At 30.9% G+C, this 15,473-nt stretch overlaps 2 protein-coding genes across 2 annotated transcripts; one reads left to right on the forward strand and one right to left on the reverse strand.

Annotated features, from left to right (window-relative positions):
- Positions 1–596: 596 nt before the first annotated feature.
- On the reverse strand, positions 597–2,240 carry LOC121174508 (non-specific lipid transfer protein GPI-anchored 14). Its single transcript, XM_041013722.1, has 3 exons — positions 1,778–2,240; positions 856–960; positions 597–733 (listed from the first exon to the last, which is right to left on the reverse strand). Exons 1-3 carry the CDS (start codon positions 2,112–2,114, stop codon positions 597–599), a joined length of 579 nt encoding a protein of 192 aa, XP_040869656.1. The 5' UTR covers positions 2,115–2,240.
- Positions 2,241–2,938: 698 nt separating this feature from the next.
- Positions 2,939–6,459, forward strand: LOC100779125 (receptor-like protein kinase 5). The gene is made up of 5 exons (XM_014773208.1): positions 2,939–3,026; positions 4,027–4,487; positions 4,530–5,042; positions 6,096–6,325; positions 6,444–6,459. The coding sequence occupies exons 1-5, from the start codon at positions 2,939–2,941 to the stop codon at positions 6,457–6,459; spliced, it is 1,308 nt and encodes a 435-aa protein (XP_014628694.1).
- Positions 6,460–15,473: the final 9,014 nt, after the last annotated feature.

Consider the following 15,473-nt stretch of genomic DNA (forward strand, 5'->3'; position numbering starts at 1 on the left):
ATAGTAGTATATATGTAAGAAGATTCCCATGCATAATCCCTGAGTAGTATTGGTATATTTGAAAAACAACACTCCTGCTCCAAAATCGCATAATTTTAAAAATATGGCAACCAAAATTGAGGAATTAAAAGTTGAGATCCATGCCAACACTCTATTTTCACATATAGCCTCATAAACATCTCCATCAAAGATTGGATATCTAGTTAATTAATGAATCAAATTTGTAAAATTTGAAAATATGGGAACGAACGGAGCAATTGAAAAGTGGGATACCAAAATCATCCTCAAGTGTAATTAAAAAAAATAATAAGATTTTAATTTCTATTACAACAAGTCGTTATTACTTATTAGAGATAAAAGACTTTTAGGACTGAACAATAAGATTTGTGTAACAAGCATATAGTTGTATGAGATTAAAGGCAAAATGCTCACAAAAATAAATCTCCAATAAGGTTTTGCAATAATGTCTATTGTGAGTCTGTCAGAGATTTAATACACTCAAGAGTGTAAATAATTTTTACACTATCAACTCATCAATGGTTTACATTTTAACGTGATATGAAAATGGTAATATATAGGTAATATTTGAGTTAAGCTCATGAAAACCAAATTAGAAGCCCTGCAACTGCAACCAAACTTTCTAACAATCTCTTCCCGATATAAGATGCACTATTCTTAGCTGTGGCCGTTTCATCTGTCCCCTGCTTTCTACCATTCTGGGAACTTCCTTCAACTGAATGCACAAAATAACACATTAAAAATAAATGCAAAATTTAGTACTACACCATTGAAACTCAAAAGTCAATGTAAAAAATAAATTCCAAAAATGAAATATTTTGTTGAAAGGATCACTACCAGAAGAAGTGGGCGAAGGACTGATAGAACCACCATTGGATTTCTGATCAATTTGATTAAAAGCTTGAGCTTCAGGTGATTTAGGATCCAAGTGCAGAAGGGTTGCTCAAATCATTTCAAACAAGAATTTCTTGAGAAAAAATCAAACCTCAAATATTTTTAACTTTCGGAGTTGAAAACTCAGAGGTAATAGATACACAAACAAAGTAAAATTGGCAGATTTAGATGCCCTTGTTTTCCCCTTTAAAATGTGTTATTGTCCAGTTACGAATGAGAAAAGTAGAAAACTTTGAAGTACATGACTTGTTGACCATTCATTACATAGTAAATGGAATGTGACACTCTTTTGTTCTTTAAGGAAAATGAAAGGCTTGATAATGATAAAACTTAGACCACAAATATTCTGATTTTTTTTAGAAATATACTAAAATTGGAAGATTTAGGGTCTGAGTATTCTCAGTTAAGAAACTGTTTTATAAAATAATTTTAGACTACTTAGTAATCAATTTCTCTTCCAAAATATATAAGTTTGGAGAATCGTATCCAAAATAAGTGTTCTAAAATCCAAAAAATAAAAAACATCGGGAAAACGTTTTCTCTGCTTCTTCTGTTTTAATCTTGTTCAAGTTCCCTCTCAATTCCACATTCTGTGTCTCACATCATTCTCCACCAAACAGTCTGAAGAACTTGTTTAGTTGTATCTTGAAAACTAAAAATAGTTTTTGAAAATAGAAATAAAGACTTTTTTTTTCCTATTAAAAACAGGTTATCATCAAACAATGAAAGATAAAAACATAAGTTTTTATATGGCCACCACTAACAAGACTTATAGATCATTCATTGCATAGGAAATGGAAACATAACACTGTAGTGTAGTGTTCTTTAAGAAAAAAAGGAAGACTTAATTTGAAATTGAACATACCAGAACACTGTGAGAAATTATCAGGTGTTTTGCAAAGAGAAGGGAGACCAGCAGCAATTGTCATGTTAATCTTTAAGCCAAGATCAGGATCATCCCTGTCTTTGAGAATAACGCAGACACACTTCTTGTTGGTCTTCATGGCTTGTGTGAGACCACTGGAACAATCTGCTGTGGGTGCTTTCGTGTCACCACCCAAATATGGCAGACACGTTGTAACACCTGTTAGGGATTCTGCACATCTCTGTTTGTCTTGAGCTGAATCTCCCATTGCATGACTAACCAATACCAATGTTATTGCTAACACTAGCAAGTGTGGTAGACAAGCATTTGAATCCATTTTTCAATCTTGATGAATGAATGAGTGGAGATAGATTATATTATAGTCTATGGAACAAGTTTAGAATGAGTATACAGAGCAGGGTTGTAGCTAGAAATTGTTAAGTTGTGGTGCTACATGTAAAATGTTGGTTTTTTTTTTAAAAAAAAAAATTATAGAAGGTTCTGTAGTGTGTTATGTTTTAGAAAAATTTGGGAAGGAAACTAGTGGATGAAATAAATTCTGTGGTTTCATTGTGAACTCACGGAAGAAGACCATTTAGTTTGTTAACTTAGTCTGGATCATTTCATGTGTGTGAATGTGGAGAGCTTAGTGTTTATTTATTTATTCCACTAAAGAGTTATATATTATTTCTCGTGGTTATTTATTTATTTATTTTTGTCTAGAGCTTAGTGTTCATATGTGTGTGAATGTGGAGAGCTTGAGGGAGACGGGGTGGAAGACAAGTTTCAAATAAATATTGAAGGTACGTCATTATTTAACGATGGAGATTTAAAATAAAATTTTTTAAATATTAAAGATTTTCTTTGAAGAAAAAATTTGTCAAAGATCAAATGGTCGAATATATATTATGAATTAAACACATTTTTTTTTTTACTCTTTTGATTCTCACCATCAAGTTTCGACTAACGTCAATTGTTGAAACTAAGGTTGTGGAGAGGGCAAAGGCACTCTCTTAGCACACACGAGACGTGGCTGATCATCTTTTCCCTCAACAACAAACCGGAACCTGCAACATCATCCCAACCATGAAGGCACAAACTACCATTAGAACGATCAACTTAGTTCAATGCTGTGATACCACTCCAACTTGATGAGTGACAATGAAGAAGGAGATTACATCAGGGCAATTGGCAAATGCTAAGCTTGCAGGGGTCGGTGGCAGACTCAAGAATAATGGAATGTGTATTGGTTTAGTCCCATACCTCCATTGCAGTTCAGTTGTGCCTGAGTTTGCTTCCCTATTTTTATTAATTTTGTTCATGTTTATGTGTGAGTTGAAACTTCCTGCTGAGGACCAAAAGGTTAAAAAATTATAAATATAGGAACCAAAATAAATGTTTAAAATTATAGGGACTAAAAAGAAAAATTATCACAACTATCAAGACTAAAAGGGTAGTTAAACCAAAATAAAATAAACTAGTGCAAAATAATGGTGGTGTGATTAGACACTTTTAATCCTAAATGGCTCGTTGTAGACATATATACCTCTACATATTTGTGCATTCTGCAACCACCACCATTAGTGGAATAAAATTTTAAATGCAAACCCTTCTATGGTATATTCTATATACGCATTATTAGTCTAACAATAAAATAGCTACGATACATGGAGATGGAGAAGTTTGAAGCAAGACTTATAAAAGAAAAAATTATGGTCTGTGTAATTATGGTAGACCAAGTTAAACAAGCATTATATTTCACACTTCTTTGTATCTCACTAATTAATTTTTATATTAAAAAGAGAACAATATCTAGATTCAAATACAATTAGAAATTAATAGACGACACAACAACCTATTACAAATTATGACGATGAAAACTAGCCCTTTTTCATATATAAGAAAAATATCATTTTGTGAATTAAAAAAGAAATAAGAATGAAGAAAGAAAGGCAGTTGCGGCAGTATAAATAATAGAAAGAAGTAAGTTTAATATGCAGAAGCAAGAAGCACTTATACAATTAAGTTGTTTCATATATGCGTTGCATGAACATGAATTCCTCCTCCATTATTTATATTGTTGTGTTTGTGGAGCTTTGGTTGTTTAGGTTACCTTGCAGAGAGAGTGTGTGCATCCCAAGTGAGCGTGAGACACTTATGAAGTTTAAGAAATGCAAACCTATCCAAAGCATTTCATTGGCTACACACTCTCCAATCTCTTCCTTCTTTGACCCACCTATCTTTGTCAGGATGCACACTCCCTCACTATAATGAACCATCCTTGCTCAACTTCTCATCTCTGCAAACTCTCCATCTTTCCGTTACTAGTTATTCCCCTGCCATTTCTTTTGTCCCCAAGTGGATATTCAAATTGAAGAAACTTGTTTCTCTTCAATTACGGGGTAATGAAATCCAAGGTCCGATTCCTGGCGGTATTCGAAACCTCTCACTTCTTCAAAATCTTGACTTGTCTGGAAATTCATTCTCATCTTCTATACCTGATTGCTTATACGGTCTTCATCGTCTCAAGTTCCTGAACCTAATGGACAACAACTTACATGGGACTATTTCTGATGCCCTGGGAAATTTGACTTCTCTTGTTGAACTTGATTTGTCATATAATCTACTTGAAGGAACCATTTCAACTTCTTTGGCTAATCTCTGCAACTTAAGGGAGATAGGTTTATCATATCTCAAACTCAACCAACAGGTTAATGAACTTTTAGAAATTCTTGCTCCTTGTATTTCCTAGGGAATCACAACACTTGCAGTTCGGAGTTCACAACTTTCAGGCAATCTGATAGATCAAATTGGGGCTTTTAAAAATATTGACATGCTAGATTTTTCCAACAACTTAATTGGTGGTGCTCTTCCAAGATCATTTGGAAAACTTTCATCATTAAGATATCTCAATCTGTCTATTAATAAATTCAGTGGAAATCCATTTGAAAGTATTGAATCACTCTCTAAATTGTCATCTCTGCGTATTGATGGCAATAATTTTCAAGGAGTTGTCAAGGAAGATGATCTTGCAAATCTTACAAGCTTGAAGGAGTTTCATGCACCAGGGAACAATTTCACTTTAAAAGTTGATTCCAATTGGCTTCCTAGTTTTCAGCTTACCTATTTGGATGTGGGATCATGGCAGTTAGGTCCCAGCTTTCCATCGTGGATTCAGTCACAAAAAAAACTTAAATATTTAGGCATGTCTAACACAGGGATTATTGATTCTATTCCTACACAGATGTGGGAAGCACAATCTCAGGTTTTGTATTTAAACCACTCTCATAATCATATCCATGGTGAGCTTGTGACTACATTAAAAAATCCAATATCTATCCCAACTGTTGATCTAAGCACAAATCACTTATGTGGTAAATTACCCTATCTTTCAAATGATGTGTATGGGTTAGACCTTTCAACCAATTCATTCTCTGAATCCATGCAAGATTTTTTATGTAACAATCAGGACAAGCCAATGCAATTAGAAATTCTCAATCTTGCATCAAATAATCTGTCAGGAGAAATACCTGATTGTTGAATTAATTGGCCATTTCTAGTGGAAGTGAATTTACAAAGCAACCATTTTGTTGGGAACTTACCCTCATCCATGGGTTCCTTGTCTGAGCTGCAGTCTTTACAAATTGGTAACAACACACTCTCAGGAATATTTCCTACCTGTTTGAAGAAGAATAACCAATTGATATCCTTGGACCTTGGGGAAAATAATCTTTCAGGAAGTATTCCAACATGGGTTGGAGAAAACTCTTAAACATGAAAATCCTCCACCTTCGATCAAACAGTTTTGTCGGTCACATTCCAAATGAAATATGTCAGATGAGTCATCTTCAGGTTTTAGACCTTGCACAAAACAATCTGTCTGGTAATATACCAAGTTGTTTCAGTAATTAACTTGAGTGCCATGAAACTAATGAACCAAAGTTCAGATCCTCGTATCTATTCTGTAGCACAAAATAGTAGACATTAATCTTCTGGATATAGTATAGTTGGTGTGCTACTATGGCTGAAAGGAAGAGAAGATGAGTACCGAAACATTCTGGGTTTGGTAACAAGCATTGATCTGTCAAGTAACAAACTATTAGGAGAAATACCTAGAGAAATCACAAGTCTAAATGGATTGAACTTTTTGAACTTATCCCACAACCAAGTGATTGGTCATATTCCACAAGGCATTGGTAATATGGGATCATTACAGTCCATTGATTTTTCTAGGAATCAACTTTCTGGTGAAATCCCTCCAACCATTTCAAATTTGAGCTTTTTGAGCATGCTAGACTTGTCTTATAATCATTTGAAGGGAAAAATTCCAACAGGAACACAATTGCAAACCTTTGATGCCTCCAGCTTTATTGGCAACAATCTATGTGGTCCACCACTTCCCATAAACTGCAGCTCCAATGGGAAAACTCATAGTTATGAAGGAAGTGATGGGCATGGAGTGAATTGGTTGTTTGTCAGAGCGGCAATTGGATTTATTGTGGGATTCTGGATAGTGATTGCTCCTTTGCTGATTTGTAGATCATGGCGGTATGCCTATTTTCATTTCCTTGATCATGTGTGGTTCAAACTTCAATCTTTTTGCTCATGTAGTATCACTGTTTAGTGTTGCTTAGAATACACTGATGTTTTATCATTGTATTGGCAGGTTGATCAATTTGTAGTCATTGCTATCTTTTTTTTTTTCAAATTTGAGAGCCTTATTTAAATTCAGTTTTTGGATGTAAAGATTTGCATATTCAGTATAGTTTTGTACTTGAGATCAACTAGTTGTAATTCTCTGATAGAAAACATTAGCTAGATCACGTAGATTAAATTTGAAATAGTTGGTAAGTACTCTTGAGTTTTGAAACCACATGTTGGGAATCTCTCCAATTTAGTGTGCACTGGATAATACTATTCTCTAATCCAAACCACATATTCGCTTGAATTTTATTTACTTAAGATCATGGATGCATTCTTGCCCACTTTAAAATCAACCTTACCTTTAATAAGATTTATTCTTTTACATGTATCCGTTTTGCAATTATGTACAACTTAAAAGGCAAAGAGACAATGCTTGGCTTCATCAAGACCAGTGGCAAGGAACAGGAGCACGATAGCAAAAAAGCATAAGCATGACATGCTTGTCTGCTACTGGTATTTAAGATCTATAAAACATTGAAAACATTACATTGTGAACATTTGACGTGAATATTCAAAACTACAATCTATTGTATCCTGTATGAAAGACCATTTGCAGAATTACCCTCCTCTTAAATGCCAAGTTGCCAAATTATTGTTGAAATTTATGTGTGTGGACTCCAACTATGTATGGCCAGGTATGGAGGCTTCAAAAGTAGGACTTGGGTTGCTCAAATTTGAGAGACAAAGTGTTTTGCCACAAGACGACGCAAAATCTTTCCGGTGGCAGTCTTGGGCAAAGAATCAGTAATGAAGACCTTTTTAGGGACTTTGAAAGATGCAAGATTCTTCTTGCAATATCTTAGCACCTCTGCATCATCAATGTTTGATCCTTCTCTTGGGATGACAGCACAATATATCTATTAAAAGGTAAAAATAAATATGATCAATACAAATTTCAAAGAACTAATAGACACATCATATGAGCAAATAGCAATCCACAAATTTCTGATTTTTTTTTCATTTATTCCTCTCCTAGTACAAACAAGAAAAAAGGTCATATACTAATCTTTTGAGAATTTTGAATTAATTATGAAGGTTACGAAATATTGAACATTTTAAGGAAATTTTGGTAATATTGATGAAAAACAATAAAGGTTATAACAATTTATTTCACATGCATAGAGGGTCACTAAGTGCGTGAGAAAGCAAGCAAGCAAGCTGTTGCTAGGTAACAAGTTGTTTTTTGTTGGGGAGAATGACATCAAAAGGTTATGAAGTAGCTGGCCGTTTCAGAAGTTAATTAATCATGCGTAGCCAATATTACACGAAACGCTTTTCAGATTTGGTTAATTTTACCTTTCGGGGAAACTAAAGTTAGGAAAGTAATTTTTTGTCACATGGTAATCCAAAGCTAGGTATCGTCATGTCATGTGTGCTTAAAAACAAACTTTATGCCACTGGTTCATAGATACATAAAGGAAATTTCAATCCATCACAAATTATTCTTGCTAGGGAGAAACTATAATGTTTCTATGATAAAAAAAAAAAAAAACTAGGCTTGCCATCCCTTTGAGATCTTTCCTTTGAGAATATTTCAGTAATGTTGAGAGCTTGTTATATTTAGTTCTTTGGTTTGTTATAGAAAATTCCTTGGAGAAGATCATTCATGGAAAGCCCTCTGGGATTGACAACACAGTAAGCGCATACGGGCTTTTCTTTGTGGATTAGGAATGAATACATTCTTGGGGATTTCTTTGTGGCTTATTGTTTTCCTAGGAACAACTTTATGCTTACAAGTCTACTGTTTCTATTACTATTATTAATGATCTTTTACCTCTCCGAGGTTAATATGGCAATAGCCAAATCCATATTTAATTTAGTCATTGTCTGTTAAATTTGTCTCTATTTTACTTGATTAGAGTGTGATCTTTGAGGGCAAAAATTGATAAAAGTTAAATGTCACATAAATCCTCAGATTCGGTTTGATTTGACTTTCATGCACATGTTACTAAGAAATTAAAAAAAATAATAAATATTTTATATCAAAATATATAAGAGATATATGATACAGAATAGTTTGTAGTAATAGTACTTGACTTATATTTTCAAAGACTTCTCTATATAAACAACATTATATAAATGCACTTTCATTATTTTTGGAAATGTCTATTTTTTTTTCACCTAAAGGAAAGGAAAACATCATGGAGGAAATGTTCTCTAAAAACAATTTGTTCTTCATATCCTTATTTTGAAACAAATCTTTTAAAAATTTGAAGTGGTGGTTAAAAATATTTCAATTTGATTTTTCCTTGCATACCACATTTGTGTTAAGCAAAATTTAGATTCCCATATAGCATCTCCGGCCAATATCCCAAATACCTATAAACAAATGTAAATGTAGAATGATTTAGATTTATTTCTTAATTATTGTTAAAATATAATTGAAAAACAAAAAATTATTTGTAAATTTAATATCCTGGATTTAATACATTCATGTGATTATCAATGAATTAATCGTTACATCAACATTGTTCTCCAATGATATTGGATGTTCGTTTTGCAACAAATGATACGCGATTGAAGAAATATCAGTTATTATCAAATGAAATTAAGTGCAATAAATATTAGTTGTCCAGTATCAATTATACTACGAAATTAATGATTAAATTGTTAAATATTTTTATGATAATAAATACGGGATTTTTTGATAATTAGAATTTAATACAATTATTTAAATTAGGTATCAATTATTCTTAACGGATACGAAAACTAATGTCCCAATTTGAATTAAAAAAGAATTTGATTCACTAAAAAAAACCTATATGCAAAAAATTTGGTATAAATTAATTTTAATGTGTAGCTAAATATAAAATTGAATGGGAAAAAAATCACATATAACTATATGGTATAGTAATGCGATGTTTAATCTGATGCGAGATGAAATTTGATAGTCAAGCCTCCAAACCAATCCGTGAATTTCATAAGGTGTAACTAAGTGATTGTCAAAACACTAAATGAAATTAAATATGTTTTTATTCTTAATAAATACTCAAATTTTGTGTTTGTTTTTTAATAAATTATTATTTTACATTGAGTTCCTAAAAAATTAACCCTAAATGAAATTAAATATTGATATTATTGTTGTTCTTCTACCTCCAACGTTGGTTGGCTCGATATATGTGTGTGCTTATTTTAACGTTATTAGATGCTACTTGTTTATTTCGTACGTTATTGTTGTCTGAAGCATAGACACGTTGTGGAATTCCTTAGAAATTGTTTGGAATGGTGTGTGAGAATTCCCTCGGCCTGAGGACACAACAAAATTAACACATTGTCATTTCGTCACATGGTTGAGTTATGATATTTAGACATTTAGGTTTATTGTAAAAATTAAGGTTATAGTATATCAAAATCTTGCCCATAACTTAGTATTTCTATCTTTTTACGGCTATTTTGACAATATGACTCTTTTTTTTTTTTCAGGAGTGTGTGATTTAGGCTCATTCTATTTAGAAACACTACATGATTATACAGAGACTTGCTTATAATATTAAGATAATTGTATATTTAATTAAATGAATTTGATGATATAAAGATGATCGTGAAAAGTTTACGAAAGATAGTGTGCGTGGGCAAGATGAATATGTTAGCTATTTAGGTGTAACTTATTGGAAAGTAAGACATAGTTATGTAGATGTGGTAGGTTTAACCCTTGCTGCCAAAGTCAAAAATTAAGTGGGAAAAAGAAAGATAGAAACCCTCAGGGTAGCTTATAGTTAGGAGGGCTCAATATGTCTCCCTTGACCAAACAATTTTTATAAAATCATAATATTTTTGTGTATAAAATTTACTTTAAAATACATTTAGTAAAACATTTTAGTTTTACCTTTATAATTTTAAAAATCTAAGACTTAATATATGAGAAAAATTTGCTAAATAAAATATGAGATCAGCTGAATTTTTTATTTTAATAAATTTTAATATAAAAAATAATATATTAGAAAAGTGTGTTAACATTTCTCTTGAAATGATTAGTGTTTTTGCTAGCCTATGTTCCTAACCGCAACAGGCGCCGAAATTGTGGGTTAACCAGGCATAGAGAAATTCCAAAGGTTGTGAGTTGTAAGAAGTCTTTGAAAATCACATGTCCTTCAAAAAAAATCCAAATAAACTGAAACAATGTTTGACTGATCTATTTCCTATCTTCAAAGTTAAAGGCAAGTCTCTGGAGAAGATGACTTCGATAAAGACACAATAAAACTGCTTCTGGTGAAGAGGGAATTTCAAGACATTGGTTCTTCCCTAAAACCAACTAACATTCCAAAATTCCTCACCAACCATCCCTATTATATTAGACAACCACACCCGTGTCTCAATTAAATAAAAAATATACAAAATATCACAATAAGGATATGTCAATTAAGAATTTAATTTAAATACACTTTCATTTGCAATTAATTAATTATATATATTTCCTATAACTTTTTTACTAATTGTTTTACAAATCATTTGGTGATTTCTAATTAATTAATAATTTAAATTTTTACACTATCTATCAAAATTAAACTCATATATTAACAGCATCAAAGTTATTTTCGTTTTAATTTTGATACTTTTGTTCTAATTAAGTAGTACTAGCAGTTGCCATTCTCATTATTTTATTATATATACGTACATTCTACATTCTGCTTACAACTTACAATGAATGGAAAGAGTGGAGCTTGGACATCATTTGTCTGCATGACATTAACACCACTAATGATGGCTTAAAGATCTTTATCTTTGAGCTGTGTGTCTCTACTAATCAACTATAGTTAGCTATTTTAATTTATGATTGTCAACTTGAGATACCATTAAGATAAAAGTGGTGTGAAAAAAGAGCATCAAAGTAGGCGTACGTATGGCGTCGATCAAAAGTGGAGCTTACAACTTGCAATGAATGGAAAAAGTGGAGCTTGGACATCATTTGTATGCATGACATTCACACCACTCACCAAAAGTGAGTGGAAATTTTTAGACAAAATAGATGAAGAATTATTAATGTTCAACCATCATTGGAAGTGGAAAGTTCATTATGAGAAAGAAAAGCAGTTCGCCAAAATGGAAAGCAGTAGGTAAAGAAAGCTCAAGTAATTTTCAACTTCTAGACATTCCATGTAGAGATAAGAAATGACAGTTCATAGAAAAGAAAAGGAAAAAAAAATGATGGCTTAAAGATCTTTATCTTTGAGCTGTTTGTCTCTACTAATCAACTATAGTTAGCTATTTTAATTTATGACTGTCAACTTGAGATACCATTAAGATAAAAGTGGTGTGAAAAAAGAGCATTAAAGTATGCGTACGTATGGCGTCGATCAAGAGTAACATCACTTGTTCTGTGAGGGAAACAAAAAACATTACAAGTTCAAAATTAAAAATAATAGAATTCCCTTTATAAAACACATATATAATTTGTTTCTCAATTCTCATAAGAAAAAACCACTTGCACTAATGGGTTGGTACAATGGTCCTTGTGGCAGCCATCATGCACAACAATGCAAATTCCCTGACTTGGTAAAAAAGGCTAGGAAGGAATTCGTAAAAACCACTGAATCAAATTCTTTTGTAACATTTGGAAATATGTGAGTGAGATTTTCAAAACACCAAACAGTTATAGTATCAAATGTTGTATCTTCAAATTTGGCTTCTTTCTACGAAATAAAGTTGCAAAAACGGAAGACCGAGAGCTTAATTAGACATAGAATTCAAATGGAGCATGCCATCATTGACATGAAGACTGATGAGAAGTTTGAAATAACATTTCTTACATAGAATTCAAAGATTTCACAGGTAGTCCATTGTTTAGAATAAACTGCTACATATATATAACCCGTTGTTAAAAAAAGTAATAAAAAAATAAAAGGTTTAATTATCCTTTTGACCTTAAAGTTACGACAATATTTTTTTTAGTCGTTGTAGTTTAACTCATGGGACCAGAAACTCACAATCACACACTTTATCTGCAGCAATCAAAACCATCATCCCATTGGAACGATCAACTTAGTTCAATGCTGTGATACCACTCCAACTTGATGAGAGACTGTCAAGAAGGAGATTACATCATGGCAATTGGCAAATGCTAAGCTTGCAGAGGTCGGTGGCAGACTCAAGAATAATGGAATGTGTAGTGGCTTTGTCTCATACCTCCATTACACTTCATTTGTACCTGAGCTTGCTTCCCTATTTTTATTAATTTTGTTCATGTTTATGTGTGAATTGAATCTTCCCCTCGAGGACCAAAAGATAAAAAAATTGTAAATATAAGAACCTTTTTATAGGGATAGACACCAAAATCTAAGAATACATGATAATTATCTATCATCCAAACTTAACTCAGGATAAAAAAAAGTAGCACATTAAAATTTTATAGGGATAGAAATGATATATTTTACCGTATTTTTTTTCATGCTTGACTTAACTCTCAACATTTATTGTCAATGATAAGAAACTTTGACATAGATTTGATGGAGTGGCCTATGGTTCAAGTTGAAAAAGTGGGGACCTTGATATGGATTTGGTGGAGTTGTCTGTGGTTTGTCTAGAAGACAATTTTTTTTTCTTTTCTTTTATTTTGAATAATAAAAATTTGATCATTTAAAATTAGTTATAGGTTCAAATTGCATGTAATAGAATACTTGAATTTAATAATACAAGACTTTTTTTGTTGTTTATTTGGCACAAGAATAAATTATATTTCTTTGTAGATTATTTAAGTGTTCTCATGAATTATTTTTTAAAAATATTATATTGAACGTGAGTATTTTTATGATTGCTTAAATTTGACACTTAAAATTATTTAAAAAATAAAATGGAAATTAAAATTATGTTGCTCCTATTAGTATTTAAGTTGATAACTTGTAAAGAAAATAAAAAATATGATACTAATTTTTATGATAAAAAATTAAGATTCATTTTCAAATTAATTAGAAATAGACAATTAACACAACAAATTAATATTTCCAAATAATAATAATATATAAACTGAAAAGCTTATGCATTAAGAATGCAAATCTTCATAAGTTAGATATTTCAATAAATTATATATTTATTTTTCTCTTCTATCACTATTCTTAAAATATCACCACACAAGTAAATGAAATTCAGACAAAGACTTTAATATATGAAGACTTGTGGTCTAACAATAAAATAGCTAAGGCCATAGATAAATAATTTAAAAAAACATGCGACACTTCTTGGTATATCATATCCTCTAATTTACTTTTTAAGCTAAATATGATCTACAATATATGGAGAAATTTGGACCAATACTTATAAAAGAAAAAAGTTATGATCTCAATAATTATGGTAGACCAAGTTAAACAAGCATTTTACACTTCTTTGTATCTTACTAATTAATTTTTAATGAAAAAGAATATAATATTCAGGCTAAAATACAATTAGAAATAGACGACACAACAATCTTTCTGATTAATGACAATGAAAATTAGTTTTTTTTCACATATAAGAAGAATATTATTTTTTAAATTAAAAAATAGATCAAAATTAAATAGTTAGATTGAATCGAAAGAGTCTTTTTTTATATAGATTTTTTAACCGAAATAGTCTTTAAATTAGATCATTTTCCTATAATTGATGTATTCATCATTTATAATTTTTTTCCTTGCTTACTTAATTCTAAACATTTGTTGTCAATGATATGGAACTTGATATGAAGGTAATGTAGTGACCTATGGTTCATGTTGAAGAAGATAGAGACCTAAATATGGTTGGCTGGACTTTGTGGAGTGTCCTAAGGTTCAAGATGAAAAAATGAAGGACATTGACTTGGACTTATGGAGTAGTCTATGGTTCAAGTGGGAAAAGTGGGGTCCTTGATATGAATTTGGTGGAGTGGGAAGTGGTTTGTCTAGGAGACTAGACAATTTCTTTTATTTGGAATAATAAAAAATTGATATTTTAAAATTAATTATGGGTTCAAACTGCAAGTAATAGAATATTTGAATTTTATAAGGCAAGACATTTTGTTATTTACTTAACACGTACAGGTTTAACGAAAGGATTAATTAATTTAAATAATAGTTAAAATTTTAAGACTAATTAAACCGAATTTAATTACCTTTGCTGTAAACTACTCAAAGTTTTAAAAAAATTATTAGTATTTTCTTAAAATAAAAATTTCATTGATTTAAGAAATCCTATACTGTAAATTAAAATAAAATGTTTCTTATTTTAGTATTTGAGACAAGAATAAAATATATTTATTTGTAGAATATTATTTACGTTATCGTATAAATATATTTTTTAGAATATTATATTGAACGTGAGTATTTTTATGATTGTTTAAATTTGACACTTACAATTATTTAAAAAGTAAAATGAAAATAAAAATTATGTTTCTCCTATTATTTAAGTTGATAACTTATAAAAAATACAAAATATGATATTATTTTTTATAGAAAAAAGTTAAATTCTTTTTCACCACTTCTTTTTTTATCAATAATTAATTTTTATATGATAAAGGAAATCATATTTAGGTTTGAATACAATTAGAAATAGATGACACAAACAACCTTTTCAATTGATGAAAATTAAATTTAGTCTTTTTTTTCATATATAAGAGAATATTATTTTGTGAAAGCCAAATTAGAGTTAAACCAAATTGGTAATATATATATATAGGCAATATTTGAGTTAAGCTCATGAAAGCCAAATTAGAAGCCCTGCAACTGCAACCAAACTTTCTAACAATCTCTTCCCGATATAAGATGCACTATTCTTAGCTGTGGCCGTTTCATCTGTCCCTTGCTTTCTACCATTCTGGGAACTTCCTTCAACTGAATGCACAAAAGAACACCAATTGTCCACTTAAGAGTTATATATTATTTCTCGTGGTTATTTATTTATTTATTTATTTTTGTCTAGAGCTTAGTTTTCATGTGGAGAGCTTGAGACGGGTGGAAGACTAAGTTTCAAATGAAACTTTTTTTAGTAATTGTTTTACAAATCATTAGGTGATTTCTAATTAATTAACAATTTAAAATTTTACAGTGTA

The sequence above is a fragment of the Glycine max genome, unplaced genomic scaffold, assembly GCF_000004515.6.
Source record: "Glycine max cultivar Williams 82 unplaced genomic scaffold, Glycine_max_v4.0 scaffold_120, whole genome shotgun sequence".
Lineage (NCBI taxonomy): Eukaryota > Viridiplantae > Streptophyta > Magnoliopsida > Fabales > Fabaceae > Glycine > Glycine max.